Source organism: Eucyclogobius newberryi, unplaced genomic scaffold (assembly GCF_026437365.1).
Source record: "Eucyclogobius newberryi isolate DKJ021-1_F unplaced genomic scaffold, fEucNew1.0.hap1 SCAF_24, whole genome shotgun sequence".
In the NCBI taxonomy this organism is placed as follows: domain Eukaryota; kingdom Metazoa; phylum Chordata; class Actinopteri; order Gobiiformes; family Gobiidae; genus Eucyclogobius; species Eucyclogobius newberryi.
In genome coordinates, this window is record NW_027315879.1 from 544871 (window position 1) to 567460 (window position 22590).

The 22590-nt window shown below is 46.5% G+C and overlaps 1 protein-coding gene and 1 long non-coding RNA gene across 5 annotated transcripts; one reads left to right on the top strand and one right to left on the bottom strand.

The window, feature by feature from the left end:
* The first annotated feature begins 45 nt into the window (after positions 1–45).
* LOC140372497 (uncharacterized) lies at positions 46–546 on the top strand. Its single transcript, XR_011928685.1, has 3 exons — positions 46–192; positions 273–395; positions 476–546. It is a non-coding gene; the product is annotated as an uncharacterized lncRNA (long non-coding RNA).
* rest (RE1-silencing transcription factor) lies at positions 437–17382 on the bottom strand. 4 transcript variants are annotated; one of them, XM_072459605.1, is made up of 8 exons: positions 17248–17382; positions 15216–15437; positions 14866–15103; positions 6724–6983; positions 5864–6024; positions 5692–5775; positions 666–2476; positions 437–542 (listed from the first exon to the last, which is right to left on the bottom strand). In XM_072459605.1, the coding sequence occupies exons 2-7, from the start codon at positions 15428–15430 to the stop codon at positions 681–683; spliced, it is 2754 nt and encodes a 917-aa protein (XP_072315706.1). In that variant the 5' UTR covers positions 15431–15437; positions 17248–17382; the 3' UTR covers positions 437–542; positions 666–680. The 4 variants fall into 4 exon arrangements, with proteins under 4 accessions (XP_072315706.1, XP_072315705.1, XP_072315704.1 ...); XM_072459604.1 differs by having other exon boundaries at positions 519–583; XM_072459603.1 differs by lacking the exon at positions 437–542 and adding an exon at positions 572–624.
* Between the last annotated feature and the right edge of the window lie 5208 nt (positions 17383–22590).

Sequence of the window (22590 nt, forward strand, 5' to 3'; positions counted from 1 at the left end):
GGCATTACTGCTGTCACTCTTAAAGGGTAGATCACTAGTCTGCATTACTGCTGTCACTCTTAAAGGGTAGATCACTAGTCTGCATTACTGCTGTCACTCTTAAAGGGGCAGGTCACTTGCTGGCATTACTGCTGTCACTCTTAAAGGGTAGATCACTAGTCTGCATTACTGCTGTCACTCTTAAAGGGGCAGGTCACTTGCTGGCATTACTGCTGTCACTCTTAAAGGGTAGATCACTAGTCTGCATTACTGCTGTCACTCTTAAAGGGTAGATCACTAGTCTGCATTACTGCTGTCACTCTTAAAGGGGCAGGTCACTTGCTGGCATTACTGCGGTCACTCTTAAAGGGGCAGGTCACTTGCTGGCATTACTGCGGTCACTCTTAAAGGGGCAGGTCACTTGCTGGCATTACTGCTGTCACTCTTAAAGGGTAGATCACTAGTCTGCATTACTGCTGTCACTCTTAAAGGGTAGATCACTAGTCTGCATTACTGCTGTCACTCTTAAAGGGGCAGGTCACTTGCTGGCATTACTGCGGTCACTCTTAAAGGGGCAGGTCACTTGCTGGCATTACTGCGGTCACTCTTAAAGGGGCAGGTCACTTGCTGGCATTACTGCTGTCACTCTTAAAGGGTAGATCACTAGTCTGCATTACTGCTGTCACTCTTAAAGGGGCAGGTCACTTGCTGGCCTTGCTGTGGTCCATGTAATAGACGTTGACCAGGTGGCGGTTGAGGTGGCGCTGGTAATCGCTCTTAAAGGGAAAGGTGCGATCACAGAAGATGCAGAGGTGGGTCTTTAGTTCGGTGGGCGTGGGGATGTCGTCAGTGGGTGTGAGCATCTTGAGGCCGGAGTCGTCGCTGCACTCTGAGGCGCTGTCGGACACGTCGCTGGCCCCCTCATGGATGCCCTCGTCCTCCTCGCACTCGGTGGCCTTGATGCTGCCGCTGCCACTGCTGCCACTGCTGGATGTTTGCCGCTGGAGGAACAGAGGCGGGCGGCCTGACGGCTTCAGGAACACCTCTTTAGAAGGAGACAGAGTTTGTGTGGGAGACTCAGCCTTCTCAGAACATTGACTCTCAACACTTGGAGCCAAACCTTCTGTGGGATTCGTCTCCTGCTCAGACACATTTTGAATCAGGTTCTCTGTTGGTTCTTCCGCAGCCTGGTTGATTTTATTGCTGTTGGGCAGTTTATTAGCCACATCTTGTACCAAATCTCCTTTCTTTTTTATGGATTTCTTTTGACTTTTCTCCCCCTTTTTTGGCGATTTATTTACAGTCTCCAGCACCATCTTCTCTGCATTCTCTGCATGTTTGGCTATTTTGTCATTCAAATGTTCCTCAGACGAAACCTCTGCCTCCTCTGACACTTTGCTAGGTGAACTCTCGCATATGCTTTCTGACACCATTTCTGTTGGTGTGTCAGATTTACTCACAACCTCAATGGCCCTTTCCCCGTCCTTTGATAATTCTTTAGGTGGAACTTTTTCCATCTTCTCTGCAACATTTCTGAGCACTTCAGTTTCTTGGTCTCCTTTCAGCCCCTCCAGATGTTTGCTGTTGACTGCTGTAGATTCTTTGACCTCCTTCTGGAACTCATCCTCCTGAATCTGCTCTCCGATGTCTGTCTCCACTAAAGCCTTTGCTGCTGTATTTTGTTTTCCTTTTTTGTTTTTCTTCTTCTTGGGTTTCTCTTCCATCTCCTTCACCTTTTTCATTTTGGCCGGACGTCCCACTTTTTGTGACAGATCCAGTACCTCCACCGCTTTCCTCTTGGATAATTTTGCTTTGACCACTTTTACAGAGGCAATTTTGTTGCCCTTCTTGTCCTTCTTCATTGCACCTTTACTGTCCTCAATTTTAGGCATGTCCTCCTTCTCCTCAGACTTGTGTTGCACCGTGTCAACTTTCTTGCAGCGCTTTTTCGGGGTCATCCTTTCAACTGCCTTCACAAAATCCACAATTTTCTTCTGCTTGAGCTTCTTGTCCATGGTTTTCCCGTTGTCTCCATACTTTTTCGTCGCTTCTTGTGGCTTTTTGTTCTTAACGGAGAGATTAATGGGGCTTGCGGGCTCCTTTTCCCCAAAGTCCTCGTTCAGATCTTCTCCCAGGTCTATGAAGGAATCCTCATCTGCGCTCCTGTCCCCTCTGCTCTCCAAGTCAGCTTTTTTCACCCTCAGTTTGACCTTGGATACATCCAGGTTGACCTCACAGCCGGCGTGCCTGGACTTGATGTGGTACTGCAGGTTGCACTTCTTGGAGGCGGCGTACTTGCACAGGGGACAGTTGAATTGGCGTGGGTTCAGATGCAACTCAACGTGCTTCTTGAAGTTGCTGCGATCGGCCGTCTTGTAGTCGCAGTAGGGGCAGGCCAACGGCTTGGGTCCGTTGTGCACCTGCCGGGCGTGGCGCGTCACCTCGTGCTGATTGGCTGCCAGGTAGTTACAGCTCTCACACTTGAACGGTCGCTCACCTGGAACAGAGAGGAGTTTAGAGTCCAAAAAGAATTGGGAAGGCTCGTGGGAAATTAGATTATCCACGGTCTTATATGGCTTGACTATATGCGGCCACAGGGAGGAGCGGCCACAGGGAGGAGCGGACACGGAGGGAGGAGCGGACACGGAGGGAGGAGCGGACACAGGGAGGAGCGGACACAGGGAGGAGCGGACACAGGGAGGAGCGGACACAGGGAGGAGCGGACACGGAGGGAGGAGCGGACACAGGGAGGAGCGGACACGGAGGGAGGAGCAGACACGAAGGGAGGAGCGGGCACGGAGGGAGGAGCAGACACGAAGGGAGGAGCAGATACAGGGAGGAGCGGACACGAAGGGAGGAGCAGACACGAAGGGAGGAGCAGACACGAAGGGAGGAGCAGATACAGGGAGGAGCGGACACGAAGGGAGGAGCGGACACGGAAGGAGGAGCGGACACGGAGGGAGGAGCGGACACGAAGGGAGGAGCGGACACGGAGGGAGGAGCGGACACGGAGGGAGGAGCGGACACGGAGGGAGGAGCGGACACGGAGGGAGGAGCGGACACAGGGAGGAGCGGGCACGGAGGGAGGAGCGGGCACGGAGGGAGGAGCGGACACGGGGAGGCGCAGACACGAAGGGAGGAGCAGACACGAAGGGAGGAGCAGACACGGAGGGAGGAGCGGACACAGGGAGGAGCAGACACGGAGGGAGGAGCGGACACGGAGGGAGGAGCGGACACGAAGGGAGGAGCAGACACGAAAGGAGGGAGGAGCGGACACGAAAGGAGGGAGGAGCAGACACGAAGGGAGGAGCAGACACGAAGGGAGGAGCAGACACGAAGGGAGGAGCGGACACGGAGGGAGGAGCGGACACGAAGGGAGGAGCAGACACGAAGGGAGGCGCAGACACGAAGGGAGGCGCAGACACGAAGGGAGGGAGGAGCAGACACGAAGGGAGGAGCAGACACGAAGGGAGGAGCGGACACGAAGGGAGGGAGGAGCAGACACGAAGGGAGGGAGGAGCAGACACGAAGGGAGGAGCAGACACGAAGGGAGGGAGGAGCAGACACGAAGGGAGGAGCAGACACGAAGGGAGGAGCAGACACGAAGGGAGGAGCAGATACAGGGAGGAGCAGACACGAAGGGAGGAGCGGACACGAAGGGAGGAGCGGACACGAAGGGAGGAGCAGATACAGGGAGGAGCAGATACAGGGAGGAGCGGACACGAAGGGAGGAGCAGACACGGAGGGAGGAGCGGACACGGAGGGAGGAGCGGACACGGAGGGAGGAGCGGACACGGAGGGAGGGAGGAGCAGACACGAAGGGAGGGAGGAGCAGACACGAAGGGAGGGAGGAGCAGACACGAAGGGAGGGAGGAGCAGACACGAAGGGAGGGAGGAGCAGACACGAAGGGAGGGAGGAGCAGACACGAAGGGAGGAGCAGATACAGGGAGGAGCAGATACAGGGAGGAGCAGATACAGGGAGGAGCAGATACAGGGAGGAGCAGACACGAAGGGAGGAGCAGATACAGGGAGGAGCAGATAAAGGGAGGAGCAGACACGAAGGGAGGAGCGGACACAAGGAGGAAGCACACATCTGCACTGCCCTCCTCTGTCCTCCCTGGATGTTATTTGGATATTGCCATGATGAGTGTGCGCTGACAGAGGAAACAACAGTGTGAGAGTGAAAGCCTTCAGAGCTCCTGCATGCGCGCACACATGTGGAGGAGGAGGAGGAGGAGGAGCAGCTGAGGAGGAGGAGGAGCAGCTGAAGCACAGCCGAGGGTGATGGGCTCGTGCAGATGTCTGGCCTGTGGGAACCTGCCAATTCATATTTATGTTCATGCTGACGCTACAATTCTTTATAAATGTTTTATTATTCAGTAACAAAAGAATCTTTCAGCCAATTTGTTTTATGTGATGTTTAAGTTTAGAAAGTGCAGGTGACTGCTTTTAAGAATTTATAAAATGGTTCTGACGTTTCCTTACCATTTTTCTTTCGTAAAGGTCCTTGTAATGACAGTGGTACTGATAAAGCAGACGTCATATTTATAATGAGCGAAGCACTAGACTTCAGGGCACTCAGGGAGCACACTCTATGAAACGAGGCGTACTTTGAGAAATAAGGGAGCTAAGGATAAGATCTCACCTCACCCACATGTCTGACCCGTGTCATGCTTGAGCTCCATGACAACAGCAGTTGTGTGGTGTAGATATAGAGTGAGGGTGCAGAGGGTCAGAGGACTCACACAGCCACAAACAAGGGAAATGTTTTACCGGCTCAGCTTCCAAATGACAGCGTTAGAAAAACAACACATGTGCAGTGAGACAGGAACTGTGTGGACACAACCCACATGAGGTCATACATCTCCACACATGTCCAGCAGTACATTTCAGGGAACTGATGGTATGTCCCTCACAGAGACAGTCCTATCTACAGGGTAGGACGGGAGGAGAAAGGGTCACTGAGGTGGTTGGATGACTATAGCAGAGAATTAACTTCAATGATCACCAAATCAATTAAAGGTTGAATAGAGGATTTTTGCGACCAATCAGAGTCACATTTCCTTGTGTCGTGGACAGAGTAGTTCTCCCACATGTCAGTCATTCCCTGCAGGCTCGTTCCCAGGATAGCAGCACGTTCCTCTGTCCGCACATGCGTGGTTGATATGCCGGTGCGTGTTTAGCAAAGCTAGTGGCGGGTTCCTTCAGTGTAGCTCCACGCTTCGGACCGCCAAGTACAAAAATGACTGAGGGACGACAAAAGACTGTGTTCAAGCTCAGAAAAGACGGAAATCTGCAGAGACAAGAGATGCGATGTGATCCGTTGTGCTAATAAACAAACGCACGTGTAGCAGCGGGGCTGTTGCGTGCTCACGCAGGAGGTTTGATGGTAGGCGGCCTCTTCGAAACAACAGGAGGGTGGGGGGTGAGTGTGCGCACACATATTTGAAAAACAGTTGCTTGAGTTCTCAGATCGGAGAAAAATCCTCTATTGAACCTTTAAGTATCTGAACTTTCATAAGAAATATTAACTAGGAAAAGGCACAAATGTTTTTGTACTGGTCCTGCTCTACCTGAGACCCAAACACCACCACTTTCTGAAACCTCCCATGGACATGGCAGCAGTTAAAAGACCAGCTTAGGTTACTGCATTGGCTGGTGGATTTGTTTTTATCTGGGGTCTTGTGCATCCTGTGGGCAGGGTCTCTCACCTGAGTGCGTTCTCATGTGGCGAGTCAGGTGAGTTTTCTGGGAGCTGGAGTAGTCGCAGTAGGGGCACTGGAACGGCCGTACTCCTGGACACAGAGGTAGAACTGTGAGTGCTTATGGTTCTTTACATTTACATGGTCCTGGTTTTGTCCTGTCCTAGTCATGTTGCTGTACCTGTGTGTGTGCGGATGTGCTGGATGTAGTTACTCTTGCGATCGCTGAAGTAGGAGCACTGACTGCAGGTGTGCAGTTTGCTGGGGAAGTGGTTTCTCAGATGTTTCCTCCAGTGATACTGACTCACTGTAGTGTAGGGGCACAGCGTGCACTTGAACACCCTAAAACACACATCACATACACGGGTTAGCTGGGCTCACCTGTGGTCCTGGTCTTTGTGTGGTCCGGCTCACCTGTGGTCCTGGTCTTTGTGTGGTCCGGCTCACCTGTGGTCCTGGTCTTTGTGTGGTCCGGCTCACCTGTGGTCCTGGTCTTTGTGTGGTCCGGCTCACCTGTGGTCCTGGTCTTTGTGTGGTCCGGCTCACCTGTGGTCCTGGTCTTTGTGTGGTCCGGCTCACCTGTGGTCCTGGTCTTTGTGTGGTCCGGCTCACCTGTGGTCCTGGTCTTTGTGTGGTCCGGCTCACCTGTGGTCCTGGTCTTTGTGTGGTCCGGCTCACCTGTGGTCCTGGTCTTTGTGTGGTCCGGCTCACCTGTGGTCCTGGTCTTTGTGTGGTCCGGCTCACCTGTGGTCCTGGTCTTTGTGTGGTCCGGCTCACCTGTGGTCCTGGTCTTTGTGTGGTCCGGCTCACCTGTGGTCCTGGTCTTTGTGTGGTCCGGCTCACCTGTGGTCCTGGTCTTTGTGTGGTCCGGCTCACCTGTGGTCCTGGTCTTTGTGTGGTCCGGCTCACCTGTGGTCCTGGTCTTTGTGTGGTCCGGCTCACCTGTGGTCCTGGTCTTTGTGTGGTCCGGCTCACCTGTGGTCCTGGTCTTTGTGTGGTCCGGCTCACCTGTGGTCCTGGTCTTTGTGTGGTCCGGCTCACCTGTGGTCCTGGTCTTTGCTGTGGTGTTTCAGATGGCTGATGTAATGGTCATATCTGTTGGTGTTGTATCCACATCTTTCACAGCGAATAAGCCCTTTGAGGTCTCCTCCCACTGTACTCTGATTGGTCTTCTCCGGTTCCTCATGTGCTGGCTCTGCCTCCTTGCCCCTGTGGCTCCGCCCCTCCACTTTATTGACCACGAGCATCTTGCTGACAGCATGAGTCTGCAGGTGCTCCACAAACTCAGATTCAGTCTTTACCTAAAAGAAAAAAAATCAGAGTTGGGTAAAAAGGACATCTTAGGCCCATTTATGAAGACGAATGATGGCTGGAAAGACTCGGAACAGGATCTGGCAACTGCAAAGGTGCAACTGTTTTCCTAGATCAGGTAACTTTACTAGATAGTACACCTCAAATGTTGAGGGTCACGTACAATATAAACACAAAGATTTACCGAAGCCCAGATGTGTTTCTCATCTTCTCCACTTTGCACTGAGATCTCGTCTCCATCAGAGAAGCTAAAAAAAATGTGTTTTGGGAAGTACTCATGATGAGGCAAGGAATTAGAGACGAAGATGAATTTAAAAAAAGGTGAACGGTAAAGTGACCAATCAGAAGCAGCGTGAGGTGGATCTAGAGCCTTTCTCCAGGAAACATCCGCCAGAAGCAGACTTTTCTGACATTTCTATGTAGCGTGACAGCAGCTTTATAGTCTCTTTTCAAAACACCTCCTTCAGGACCATACAGCAAAGATTGTGTTTTAAGGATATTTTGTTATTTAGAATTTTTTGTGATGGACGTCAAAACAGGCGGCATCAGTGACGAGTCATGTGCGTTTGGAGATTTTCTAAAAAGACAAGACACTAACCCAATTGAATCTGGATTTACAGTGAGGAAAGTAAGTATTTGAACACCCTGCAATTTTGCAAGTTCTCCCACTTAGAAATTATGGAGGGGTCTGAAATTTAAAAAAAAAAAAAATCAAATCCTTTTTTTTTTCAATGTTTCCCTTTCAGCTGTTTTGTGTTCCTATGGTTCATGTGTGTTTGTTGTTTTGGACCTGGAGTGTGTATGTGTGTGTAATATATATATGTGTACACGCACGCGTGTACACATATATATTGTTATCTGCACACGCACACGCGCTCCAGGTCTTCTCCAGCTCCTCTCTGAGGCCTTGGTATTTCTCTAGTTTTGCGGATGTTACCATCCCATGAACTGCAATGTCCACCACCACGGCTTTCCTCTGACCCTTGTCAACCACCACTATGTCCGGTTGGTTCGCCGTTAGCATTTGGTCTGTCTGTATCTGGAAGTCCCAGAGGAACACATTTTCTAAATTACCATCTTGGAAACTTAAAAAACAACAAGCTGAAAGAACAATATTTAAAATACAATATTTAATCTTAACCAAACAAGACCAAATCCAATTATTATTTGAATCCTTTTATAAAAAACTCTCATCATCATCCAGGTGATGATGATATAAATTCCTTTCTGGACACCCTCAATCTGCCTGTTATGTCAGAACAACAAAATAAAAAATCAAGAGCTGAAATAACAGATTTAGAAAAACATAGCGCAATCAAAAGATTATTCATTCATTTTCTACTGCTTTTCCCGTCAGTGGTTGCGGGTGACTGGAGCCTATCCCAGTGACTTTGGGCCTTAGGGCCTTAATCAAAAGATTAAAGAACAATAAATCTCCCTCGCCTCATGGCTAACCCTAACCCTAACCCTAACCTTAACCCTAACCTTAACCTTAACTCGGCGCGGTCTAAAACGGCGCGGTCAAATAGCGAAGCAGTTTCAGGATCCGCGGCACAAAATAACATGGCAGTTTTGGCCGCACGCCGCGGCTCTGTAGACACTCCCAAATAATATAGCTAATATGTTGACGGGGCCATACAGGAGTGGGGGGCCATACAGGAGTGGGGGGCTGACCAGCAAAGACCCAGCAGTCGTGACGGCCAACGCTGCAAATAATGGTTAGTGCAGTAGAGATAATGCAGCTGATGCACGTTGAACACACTGAACTGAGCCTCACAAACAGCTCTAAAAACTACTTTATGTTTCAAAATTGCACTTTTGAGACTTGAGACAGTTTTGTTTACAGCTGAAGTTTAAACTGTCCAATTTACAAGTTTGCACTTAAAACCAGTTTATGGTGAAAAGAAAAAATAAAGTACATTTGTATTTTGTAACACAGTTGAGCCATTTTCATTATTTAAGAGCAGATTGAATTGAATCAAATCGAATTGAATCGTGATTAATCGATGTAGGACTTTATGAATCGAAATCGAATCGATTTAGGAAATTGGCCATGATACCCAGCCCTACTAAAGACTGCAGGAATCAATCAAAAAAACACTTTGGGCACATATATGAGGACATACAATAGCACTGTAAGAAGGTTAATAGCTCTGAAAAGTCAATTTTGGGACCTTTAATGGGGAAGTGAATTGAAACGTCGAAATGCAAAGACATGCGGAGCACAGACCTGCGATAAACAGTGTCTGCAGTTTAGAACCTGCTGCATTGAAATGAAACTTTGTTGGCCCGACCTGACCATCTTTCTGTGTAAATAATATATCACAAATGTTAAAACGTAACACTCAATGGCTAAGCACAAGCTCAGGAGCAGATGAACCAGATGTGAAGACACAGACAAAGGGAAATCAGCTCACACAGAGTCATCAAGGACAGAGGGGACAGGGGACAGGGGTGTTTTATTTGTTAAACTTCACAATGTTGTGTGTTTTATTACAATCCAACTAATATTCACTGAGAAATGAGTTTAATTAGACCCGCACTGCAGCAGCACACCAAGGCGTAGAGGATGCGCTGCAAGACCCCGGTTCAGAAGACAATTGGCACATCACTACTGTGTAGTTAATGTGTAAATATGGGCACCTGCGGCTTATTGACAGGTGTATGTACAATTTCTTGTTTCTTTATAAATTTTGTTGGAGCAGCTTTTATTCAGGGGGGTTGTACCAAAAAAAAAATCCTGTTGCTTTGAAGCTTGAATACATCGTTGTGGCAGTAATTGTTTTGAAACTGCAACGAGCATTAGGCAGACTGCGAAATAGACCGGGGCCCGCAAGCAGTTGAATCTCCGGCGGGCCCGCGGTTTGAAATAGGAGGGGGCCCGCCGTGCCCCTCCTCGAAAAAAACTAGATTTAACTAGTAATTTGTCCATATTCGGGGCATTTTCATCGCTTAAGTTTCGTTTTGACAGACATGCCCACTTCGCACGTTTTCTCGTCTCCGTGATGTAATATCGATGAAAGCGGGCATCTAATTGGCCACTGCGTTCGTGTTGCGTTCACGTGTCCTCGGAAATGCCCGGTCTAATTTTCGGGGCAATGTATATTATGTTAGTAGTTTATTTTGTAGGACATAATTTCATATATTCCACAAGATCTCCTTGTGTCAAATGCTGTAAACAGTATTTATTTTGTATATAAGAAACATTATAATATTGAATTAAACAGTTTTAAAGATCATGATCTCTGGTTTATATAATTCAGTATTTGTGCTCTTCATATCAAATAACAGATAAAAGTACTTTAAATTGTTTAACATGCTAATCGCCAGGTTTAAAACAACACATTCATCTTGTTTTTATGACGCCGCGATGCCGCGCGCGGTTGTGGGCCCCTAACTTTGAAAATCTATTTCTCAGCCTGTTAGGACAACATCCATGACATCAGACACAACGAGCATTAGGACAACATCCATGACATCACACACAACGAGCATTAGGACAACATCCATGACATCACACACAACGAGCATTAGGACAACATCCATGACATCAGACACAACGAGCATTAGGACAACATCCATGACATCAGACACAACGAGCATTAGACCAACATCCATGACATCACACACAACGAGCATTAGGACAACATCCATGACATCACACACAACGAGCATTAGGACAACATCCATGACATCACACACAACGAGCATTAGACCAACATCCATGACATCACACACAACAAGCATTAGACCAACATCCATGACATCACACACAACGAGCATTAGGACAACATCCATGACATCACACACAACGAGCATTAGGACAACATCCATGACATCACACACAACGAGCATTAGGACAACATCCATGACATCACACACAACGAGCATTAGGACAACATCCATGACATCAGACACAACGAGCATTAGGCCGACATCCATGACATCAGACACAACGAGCATTAGGACAACATCCATGACATCACACACAACGAGCATTAGGCCAACATCCATGACATCAGACACAACGAGCATTAGACCAACATCCATGACATCAGACACATTGAGCATTAGACCAACATCCATGACATCAGACACAACGAGCATTAGGCCAACATCCATGACATCAGACACAACGAGCATTAGGCCAACATCCATGACATCAGACACAACGAGCATTAGACCAACATCCATGACATCAGACACATTGAGCATTAGGACAACATCCATGACATCACACACAACGAGCATTAGACCAACATCCATGACATCAGACACAACGAGCATTAGGACAACATCCATGACATCAGACACAACGAGCATTAGACCAACATCCATGACATCACACACAACGAGCATTAGACCAACATCCATGACATCACACACAACAAGCATTAGACCAACATCCATGACATCACACACAACGAGCATTAGACCAACATCCATGACATCACACACAACGAGCATTAGACCAACATCCATGATATCACACACAACGAGCATTAGGACAACATCCATGACATCACACACAACGAGCATTAGGACAACATCCATGACATCACACACAACGAGCATTAGGACAACATCCATGACATCAGACACAACGAGCATTAGGACAACATCCATGACATCAGACACAACGAGCATTAGGACAACATCCATGACATCACACACAACGAGCATTAGGACAACATCCATGACATCACACACAACGAGCATTAGACCAACATCCATGACATCACACACAACGAGCATTAGACCAACATCCATGACATCAGACACAACGAGCATTAGACCAACATCCATGACATCACACACAACGAGCATTAGACCAACATCCATGACATCACACACAACAAGCATTAGGCCAACATCCATGACATCAGACACAACGAGCATTAGACCAACATCCATGACATCAGACACATTGAGCATTAGGACAACATCCATGACATCACACACAACGAGCATTAGACCAACATCCATGACATCAGACACAACGAGCATTAGGACAACATCCATGACATCAGACACAACGAGCATTAGACCAACATCCATGACATCACACACAACGAGCATTAGACCAACATCCATGACATCACACACAACAAGCATTAGACCAACATCCATGACATCACACACAACGAGCATTAGGACAACATCCATGACATCACACACAACGAGCATTAGGACAACATCCATGATATCACACACAACGAGCATTAGGACAACATCCATGACATCACACACAACGAGCATTAGGACAACATCCATGACATCACACACAACGAGCATTAGGACAACATCCATGACATCAGACACAACGAGCATTAGGACAACATCCATGACATCAGACACAACGAGCATTAGGACAACATCCATGACATCACACACAACGAGCATTAGGACAACATCCATGACATCACACACAACGAGCATTAGACCAACATCCATGACATCACACACAACAAGCATTAGACCAACATCCATGACATCACACACAACGAGCATTAGGACAACATCCATGACATCACACACAACGAGCATTAGGACAACATCCATGACATCACACACAACGAGCATTAGGACAACATCCATGACATCACACACAACGAGCATTAGGACAACATCCATGACATCAGACACAACGAGCATTAGGCCGACATCCATGACATCAGACACAACGAGCATTAGGACAACATCCATGACATCACACACAACGAGCATTAGGCCAACATCCATGACATCAGACACAACGAGCATTAGACCAACATCCATGACATCACACACAACGAGCATTAGGACAACATCCATGACATCAGACACATTGAGCATTAGGACAACATCCATGACATCACACACAACGAGCATTAGACCAACATCCATGACATCAGACACAACGAGCATTAGGACAACATCCATGACATCAGACACAACGAGCATTAGACCAACATCCATGACATCACACACAACGAGCATTAGACCAACATCCATGACATCACACACAACAAGCATTAGACCAACATCCATGACATCACACACAACGAGCATTAGACCAACATCCATGACATCACACACAACGAGCATTAGGACAACATCCATGATATCACACACAACGAGCATTAAGACAACATCCATGACATCACACACAACGAGCATTAGGACAACATCCATGACATCACACACAACGAGCATTAGACCAACATCCATGACATCAGACACAACGAGCATTAGGACAACATCCATGACATCAGACACAACGAGCATTAGGACAACATCCATGACATCAGACACAACGAGCATTAGGACAACATCCATGACATCAGACACAACGAGCATTAGACCAACATCTATGACATCAGACACAACGAGCATTAGGACAACATCCATGACATCACACACAACGAGCATTAGACCAACATCCATGACATCACACACAACGAGCATCAGGCCAACATCCATGACATCACACACAACGAGCATTAGGACAACATCCATGATATCACACACAACGAGCATTAAGACAACATCCATGACATCACACACAACGAGCATTAGACCAACATCCATGACATCACACACAACGAGCATTAGACCAACATCCATGACATCACACACAACGAGCATTAGACCAACATCCATGACATCAGACACAACGAGCATTAGGACAACATCCATGACATCACACACAACGAGCATTAGGACAACATCCATGACATCACACACAACGAGCATTAGACCAACATCCATGACATCACACACAACGAGCATCAGGCCAACATCCATGACATCACACACAACGAGCATTAGGCCAACATCCATGACATCACACACTCAGGACTTTGCTTGTTGTGAAATGTAATGCGCATAGCGATTTACAGCAGCCAATCAGAAACGTTGTTTAAATCACTTCCTCGTTGAGCGAGTTGAGTCAGTATGGTTCTGGCGTAGTGGTTGAATGGGATGGCCGTGGGGCCCCTAGGGCCCGTGCACCATGTGGATTGAGTAAGCAAAGATGCCGCGACAGGTGACATTATTTGGAGAGTTCACAACTTCTGATAAACACACCAAAGGATGTTCAGGGACTAGAGGGGCGCAAGGTCTATCAAACTACCATCGTTTTATCAACGCGGACGTCGTACTGACATATTCACAGATGGACACAATACTTCATACCGTATCAATCAGCTGCCATATTATGTATATATGGAACATAATGATACAGTGAACCCTCACTATAACACGGTTCACTTTTCGCGGACTCGCTGCTTCGCGGATTTTCATCATGCATTGTGTTCTGCATTCTGATTGGCTAAACAGTCTCTCCGCGTCTTCTCTACCTGTGTGTCAATAACGTTATGGATTAATATGTACACGAACGTAAAACCGCTTGCCAAATTGAAGTTTGCGAGGCCGGTGAGAGCGTGCGTGTGAGCTCCGGGACACGCCGGTGAGAGCGGCGCACGTGAGCTTCAATGTTTTATGGAGTATTTCATTGTATAATAACTGTAAAAAAAAATAAAGGTTTCTACTTCACGGATTTCGCATATCGCGGGTTCTTTTTGGAACGTAACCCCCGCGATAAACGAGGGTTCACTGTATTAGATTATTCAAGTTTTGAGAGTTTATTTGAGGGCTAGTTTTCAAGTGATGACTGTTAAGTTGTTATGATTTAATGTTTATTTTTAAAATAAATGTTATATGATGCCAGAAATGTTTGTTTTTTAGTCTTTTGAGGAGTGGAGGGGGTCCAGAGAGAGACTAAAAAATGTTCAGCTTCAAGCTATTTTGAGATGATCCCTTAGCAGCGAGACAGGCCAAGTTAGCAATAAGCTACGGTAGCACTTCCCTGCCTTGAACTTTTGAAATTACCTGGAAGTTGCAGGGTTTACAGTGGAATGGCTTTTTCTTGCTCTTCTTCTCTGGACTCTGGGCAGGATCCGTGGTTGAAGGCGGAGTCATGTGATTTGTGGGCGGGGTCAGGTCTCGTGCCTTGGTTTCCTGTGTGTCCATTTCCTCCTCGTGTCCCGCAGTGAGGCTGGTAAAAGCAGGGGATTCTGGGTACTCCACGATGCACACCTCTTGCTGGCTCTGGTCATCGTAACTGTATCTGAAACAAAGAGACATCTTAATATTCATTATATTCTTTTATTGATGTTTCCTATAGTTGGGGACAGCCATACTTCTTGATGATAAAGTTATTCAGGTCATACAAATCTTACCTGATGATACTGTCATCCTCCTCGTCATCAGAGAAGTTCCCTCCCACAGTCTTCAGTTCCATCATCTCTTTAGCTCCACCACTTTCCGAGCAGACCCCGCCTCCCTCGGACAGTGCAGAGGAGGCAGATGCTGTGCCTACGTCCGCTGTTACTGCGGCAACATTTGCGAGCATCACAAGCTGCGGCACTGGAGACGAGAACAGCTCCAGAGACATGCTGCGCCTACGACAATCGATCAGAACATACAGAACAAGAGGGAAAATTAGGCAAGTCAAATGCAAATGTGCTAAAATAGGAGAAACAAATGTGTGAATGACAGACTCGACATTGTCTCCCACAAGAGGGTAGCATACATGCAATTGTCTAGATCATTTCTATGTTTAGAACCAGAATAGTGATGGCATCGTGAAACAACAAAACATTTCAACCCAGTGTTTTCGCTGGGGGGTTTTGGCATGGCATGGCCTACGGCGCTCGACCGTGCGAGCGAGCGTTGTAGTACTTTAAATTAAAATGTTTTTTTAGTACTTTTCGCGAGCGCCCGCAAGGCATCCTTCAACCTCAGCCCAGCGAGAACACTGTCAACCACTTGTTTAGAGTTGGGGTGTCAAACATACAGCCCAAACGTTTTAATCCGGCCCGCCGAACATTTCTCATTTGGGAGTGTCTACAGAGCCGCGGCGCGCGGCCGAAACTGCCATGTTATTTTGTGCCGCTGCTCCTGAAACTGCTGCGCCGGGTCGAGGTTAGGGTTAGGGTTAGCCATGAGGCTATATGGCAGTGCCGCGGTTCCTGAAACTGCTGGGCCATTTGACCGCGCCGCGGCTCTGCAGCCACGGCCTTTTAATTTGTGTGTATATGTATATGTATATATATATATATATATATATATATATATATATATGTATATATATATATATATATATATATATATATATATATATATATATATATATATATATATATATATATATATATATATATATATATATATATATATATATATATATATATATATATATATATATATATATATATATATATATATATATATATATATACATACACATACTCTTCCTCACCCATTTTTAGGGTATAGCCTATTATTGTTATTTTTTCCTATAGCAGATTTAAATTGTTTTACTTTTTGACTTTATATAGGTTGTTCTATCATTGTTCATTGTTTTATGTTGCACCGAATCACCAAAGCAAGTTCCTATTTGTGAGTTCTGCTCATTGACAATGGCAATAAACGTTTTCCGATTCTGATTCTGACGAAGCAAGACAATTTGTTGTCAGCCATTTTGGAACAGCACCACACCTCAGAGACAGCGCCAGCTCGAACCTGTTCAAAACCCGCCTAAGATAACGATTATCTCCCCGTAAAGATATAATAGAACTCAAATTCAATTAAATCAACAGGTACCTCACTTTACCAAATCCTCCTTAGCATTCGGCTAAATTAAAATTAAGAATTATTTGTGACATTTAACTTTAAAAATCAGAAACTATCCGACCACGTGACAGACGAGAATAACGAGTACGTGCCAAAAAGCATAAACATTTACAATAGGGATCCGTTGAGCGAATAAAAGTTTTGTCTCGAACGTTACTTTTAAGACAAGTTTATTGCCAAGACAATGTGCAAATTAAAGAAGTAAATCTACGTCAAACAACTTTAAATTATCAACAAACCGCGATGTGAAGTTTTAGACCGAGATCCGGGCAAAGTTTGCCTACGGAAGTTGACATTTTTGAAAACTATAGGATATTTACGACAAGAAAAGTTATTCGCAAGTGTAATCATTGGGGTTGAATTCAAGCAGGCATTCGTTCGGTGTGTTTTGAGTTTGGGCAGGAGTCTTTAGCGTTTAGAGTTAGCCGTGGTCCTGATCAGACCCAGGACAGCGCCACCATTTTGCCCCGACTCAAAATCTCTCCTCCGCAGTTTTCAAGCGGAAAAACTCGCTTCAACGGGTGCGGTCGCCGTCCAAACCCTCCTGGGATCGACGCCACGGGCCCTGGTACTCACCTGCACAAGTTGGAACCACTTTGGTCGAGTTTAGTCTTCCGAAAAGTCACTTTAGGGTCACAGACGGCGATCGAAGACGAAAAAGTTAGTGCACATTCCACCACACGCTCTCACTCACTGACGCACTCAGAGTGACGTCAGCACGCACACAGCTGTACTAGAGTGGGATCCGCCCCACAGCCAGGAAATATGCCTTAAGAAGTCTTATATATATATATATATATATATATATATATATATATATATATATATATATATATATATATATATATATATATATATATATATATATATATATATAAAGAAAGGGTTACAATTTGATCTTTCGCCTCCCAATAAGGATCACATGATCTCTCTGGGTGGAGTCTGCATGTTTTGCCCTTGTTATTGTGGGTTCTCTGAGTTCCTCCCACCGTCCAAAGACATGCATGTTAGGTAAATTGGCAACTGTAAATCGGCCCTAGTGAATGAATGAATTCCCGGTCACATGAATGAATGTGACCGGGAATGGTTGTCTCTGTGTCTATGTCCCTGTGTTAACACTGGGGCGAGCAGGAGGGCCCAGGGTGTACCCTGCCTAAGACCCAAAGTCACTGGGATAGGCTCCACTCCACTCACCCACGACCCCTAACAAGAAGAGGCGATGGAAAATTATGAATGAAAAAAGTAAGTATCCTGAAATTGTAGTTATTTCCTTGTGTCATTATTGCCGTATTATTACAAAACATATTTTACACTGTAGATTGCTCCATTCATCCTGTAATATAATGTATGTAATATAAGTCAGGGATTTAAGGCTGATAATTGGCTCACTGCGATTGGAAGTTTTATTTTTAAACGATTAAGGCATAAAACACATAACACACATAGAACAAGACCAGAGAGCAAAAGTAAGAATACAAAATAATAGACATCTAGCAACATAAGAAACATAATCATAGAACAGATTAATTAATATAAGAGTCCCACTGGGTCCATAGTCGGTCAAATTTGTCCATTTCCAATTTAAGGCTGAATGTAATTTTTTCCATTTGTTTGATGTCCGCCACGACGTCAGTTCAGTTCCTTAGTCGTTGGTGATGTTTGTATCAGTCATTTTTTTGTGATGGCCTTTTTTCTGCTGCCAAGGGTATTGTGTCCATGGCAGGAGTTTTGAGGCCCAAAGACATAGTTCTAAAGTTCAGAGGGAACACCAAAAACAGTCTGCAGTGCCTTGCCATCATTCCAATATTTCTGAGCAACAGGACAGTCCCAGAACATGTGATAGTGTTTTTCCTCCTGGTGCCACAGTTTCTCCAACAGTTGCATTTCCATTTTGACATGGAGTTATGAAAAAAGTGATTGACTTTTTCAACTAAATTCCCTCGAGACATGTGATTTTGTGGTCAATCACAAAAGATTACCTTCTCCAATTGTTTTAAATGTATTTTGTAAAGGAGTTGTCCAGATTAGAAACAAAATTATATAATTTAGACATTATTCAGGGTCAGAGGTTATAATGGTAATTTTCTTATTTTATTTTATGTTTCTCTAAGCCAAAGGATTCTTCAACTCATCAAAGCTCTTCAGATGATTATCCTTTACAATCTGGTAAAAGACCTCTATACCTTTTGTTGTCCAGAATTTAAATAATTAGTCTGTACTGTTTGGTGTGAAATTTTGATTGTAAGCCAACATTTCAACAACTTGTTAAATTTGCGTAAATTGATTAGCTTCCTCTCATGTTGTAAGAACAGACTTTGCCAAGGATTCTCCACGATCTGATTTGAGCGGAAATAAAGTAATTTTTCAATCAAGGTAAACTCCAGACTCCTCCACAATATTTTTAGCATGAAATCGTCAATTTGAAATTTGTTTAGCACTTTAAATAAATAAGGCCAGGTAACAGAATCAAAAGCCTTCTCAGCGTCCGTGGAAGACCCAGGACACGCAGGAGGGACTATGTCTCTCTGCTGGCCTGGGAATGCCTCGGGATTCCCCGGAGGAGTTGGAAGAAGTGTCTGGGGAGAGAAAGTCCGGGAGTCCTTGCTTAGACTGCTGCCCCCGCGACCCGCCGCCAGATAAGCGGAAGAAGATGGATGGATGGATGGATGTTTTGTTGTTTTTGTATATGATTGATTATGTGTAAGGATGCAAAAATGAAATTTCCCCATGTGTGGACAATAAAGGATTATCTTATCTTATCTTATGTTGTCTGATCATTGTGGATTAAGTTTGGGAGTATTTATTTCTTTTTTTTGGACATAATTGAGGTGTATATATGATAGTCCACATTCGGTCTATATGAGGCAGAATCCAATCGGTCCTATCAAGGAGGGGTCTGACTTTTCATTAGTGCCCAGTTAAAAGTTGCCAAAAGGAAAGGAGTAAGTGTGTCTTTTAAAGAATTATACCACTCTGAGGTGAACCCATCGCTCCCCGGAGATTTACTGTTCTTTAATCTTTTCATTGCGCCTGGTATTTCCAAAACTGTTATTTCAGCTCCCAGTTTTTAATTTTGTTCTTCTGACGTAGCAGGCAGATTGAAGGTGTCCAGAAAGGAATTTATATTGTCTTTTTATTGTCTCGTTTCTCCCACACAGGGCTGCCCATCACTTTTCCCTCAAGCACATCTCTGGAGCGCCAGATGCCTTGTAAGCCTCTCTCCTAGGCACAGAGTTGCCAGACTTGATCACCCCTTTTCAAGTAATTCATTCATTTACTAGCCCCTCCGGCTTCCAATCGTTGTCCTAAAAATAGAAGCTGGCATCTCTCGAAGGAAATGTAAAAATAAAAAATACAATGATGATTATATAATTAAAAAACAAATAAATAATGCATTAATTAATACAAAAAAAAATCTTTCCTCCTCTCCGTTCTCTTACCCCCTCCTTTCTTCTTCCCCTCTCCTCTCCTTTCTCTTCCCCCCTCTCCTTTTCTCACGCACAAGTTTGCTAGATTTTTGCGGGCTTCATGTTGCCAGTTCCCACTCGTTTCCTTGGTTCCACTCGTCTCTCAGGCCCAGGTTGCCAGGTCCCACTTCCCACGCTTTCTGTCCCCTCCATCCCCTCTCCTCGAGCACCAGTTCGCTAGCTTTTCTCCTTTGACATCAGGTTGCCAGATCCCAGTCTTTTCTCCTCCGGTATCGTTGTGCCAGGTCTCAGTCCCTCCCCCCTCCCTCATTTCTCTCCACCCCTCTCTCCCTCTCTCTCTCTCCCTCTCATTTCTCGCCCCTCTCCTCGATCACCAGTTTTCTAGATATTTTATCCTCAGGCACTGCGTTGCCAGGTTCCAGCGTTATCTTCAGTTCCAGCGTTTTATCTTCTGGCTCTGCCTTGCCAGGTTTCAGCGTTTTATCTTCGGTTACAGTGTTTTATTCTCGGGGACCACATTGCCAGGTTCTAGCATTTCATCCTCAGGCACCACGTTGCCAGGTTCCAGCATTTTATCCTCAGGGACCACGTTACCAGGTTCCAGCATTTTTATTGTTGGGCACCTGATTGCCAGGTTCCAGCATTTTATTCTCGGGTACTGCGTTGCCAGGTTCCAGCATTTTCTCCTCGGCCACTGCGTTGCCAGGTTCCAGCGTTTCATCCTCAGTTCCAGCGTTTTATCCTCTGGCTCTGTGTTGTGTGGTTCCAGTGTTTTATCCTCTGGCTCAGAGTTGCCAGGTTCCAGCTTTTTATCTTTGGTTCCAGCGTTTTATCCTCGGTCTCTGCGTAGCCAGGTTCCAGCGTTTTATCCTCTGGCTCTGCTTTGCCAGGTTCCAGCGTTTTATCCTCGGTCTCTGCATAGCCATGTCCAGCGTTGTATCCTAGGACAGCATTGCCAGGTTCCAGCATTTCATTTGTCAGGGACCGTGTTGCCAGGTTCCAGCGTTCTCGGTTACCACGTTTTATCCTCTGGCTCAGAGTTGCCAGGTTCTAGCGTTTCCTCCTCGGGCACCGCGCGACCAGGTTCCGGCATTTCCTCCTCGGGCACCAAGCCCTTAATCTCCCACCTCCCGATCCTAGCATCTTCTGTTCATCACTCCAAAGCGTTGTGATTCTCATCCATTCCATCAAGTTGCTGCTCCAATTTGATATGTCGTTCCATCAGCCGGTTTTGGGGGTTACTTTAAGGCAAGTGGTTCTTCCCCCCAGCTTGACTAGTTTCTCCACTTCATCTGCGAATTTGCATGTCTTCGGCTGCCTTGTTTTAGATTAATACTGTCGGGATTGCTGCCTTCCTGTCGGGCCATCCATGTTCATGGCTATCCAGTCCGATGACCCTGCAGTCATCGACACCATCAACAAATACCTGCAGAACACTGATACCGGAGGCGGAACCGTCATCGACCTCAGTTCCTCCTTCCTCAGCTACCACGTTCCACACCTGAGCCCCGCTCTGGCAGACCTTCTCTTCCTTCTAGACCACCCGGTACAGCTTCCGCTCCTTCCATTATGGCTTCAATCTACCTTTCCCGCGTTCGACCTACTCAGGCCATTGAACATGGGAGGCGCAGTGGCGAACTGAAAGCCTGTAGCCTCAGTTTATCCTTTTTAATACCCACTTTGACACTTTGTGCATTTTCTCCAGCTCTTTGCTCTCAGAGACAGAGCGGAGCGGAGCGCTGAATGTGCGGCGCCTGTCGGTGCCGCCATCTGCTGGCGGAGGATTGCCGGTGTGGCCGGGAAGGACTGCGCATGTGCGGCCTGATGACGCTGGGACAGTGTGCAGGGGCCCCAGGGGGAAAATGGCGGCTCCCCCTGGTGGCCAGGGTTGGAACCGCCGTGTGCCTCGCAAAATGGAGGCCACTGATATTTTTTATTGAAATGTTCTGCGCCCTCGGCTTTGTGCCTGGATGCGTCAGTGAACATTTTATTTTCATTTTTGACAAATGTGTGTGTGTGCTTATGAGACTCGGGTGTAGTAAGGAACACTCCAACACTTGAGCCGAATCGCTCTCCCTCTTGGCTGAGGGCCGCAGAATGTGCGCCAGGTCCAGGCTGGGCCGAGGGGGGCACAAAACACCAGGGGAAACCACCTGTGGCACACTGGTAATGACAGGGACTGGCAAACTCAGAACTGTGCCGTCCTTGTCCAAAAGCAGTAAAAGTGGACTGCTAGGGCACCTTCTTCCTCCTCCTAGGTTGATGCGACCCGCTCGGAGGCGGTGGTGCTGCCTGAGTGTTGAGGGGCCCTGTAGTTTTCTTCGGCTACGCACGTCTAACCCCCTGGGGGCCAGTCGGTGCTGTGACGCTGGCCGTTGTGGGATGCGGGAGGAAATGTTAAAGTCAGGCCTGGGACCCGCACGAAGTGTGTTTGACCTCGGGCCCGTCAGAGCAGCGGCCATCTTACGCGGAAGACAGAGCTTGAGTGCTT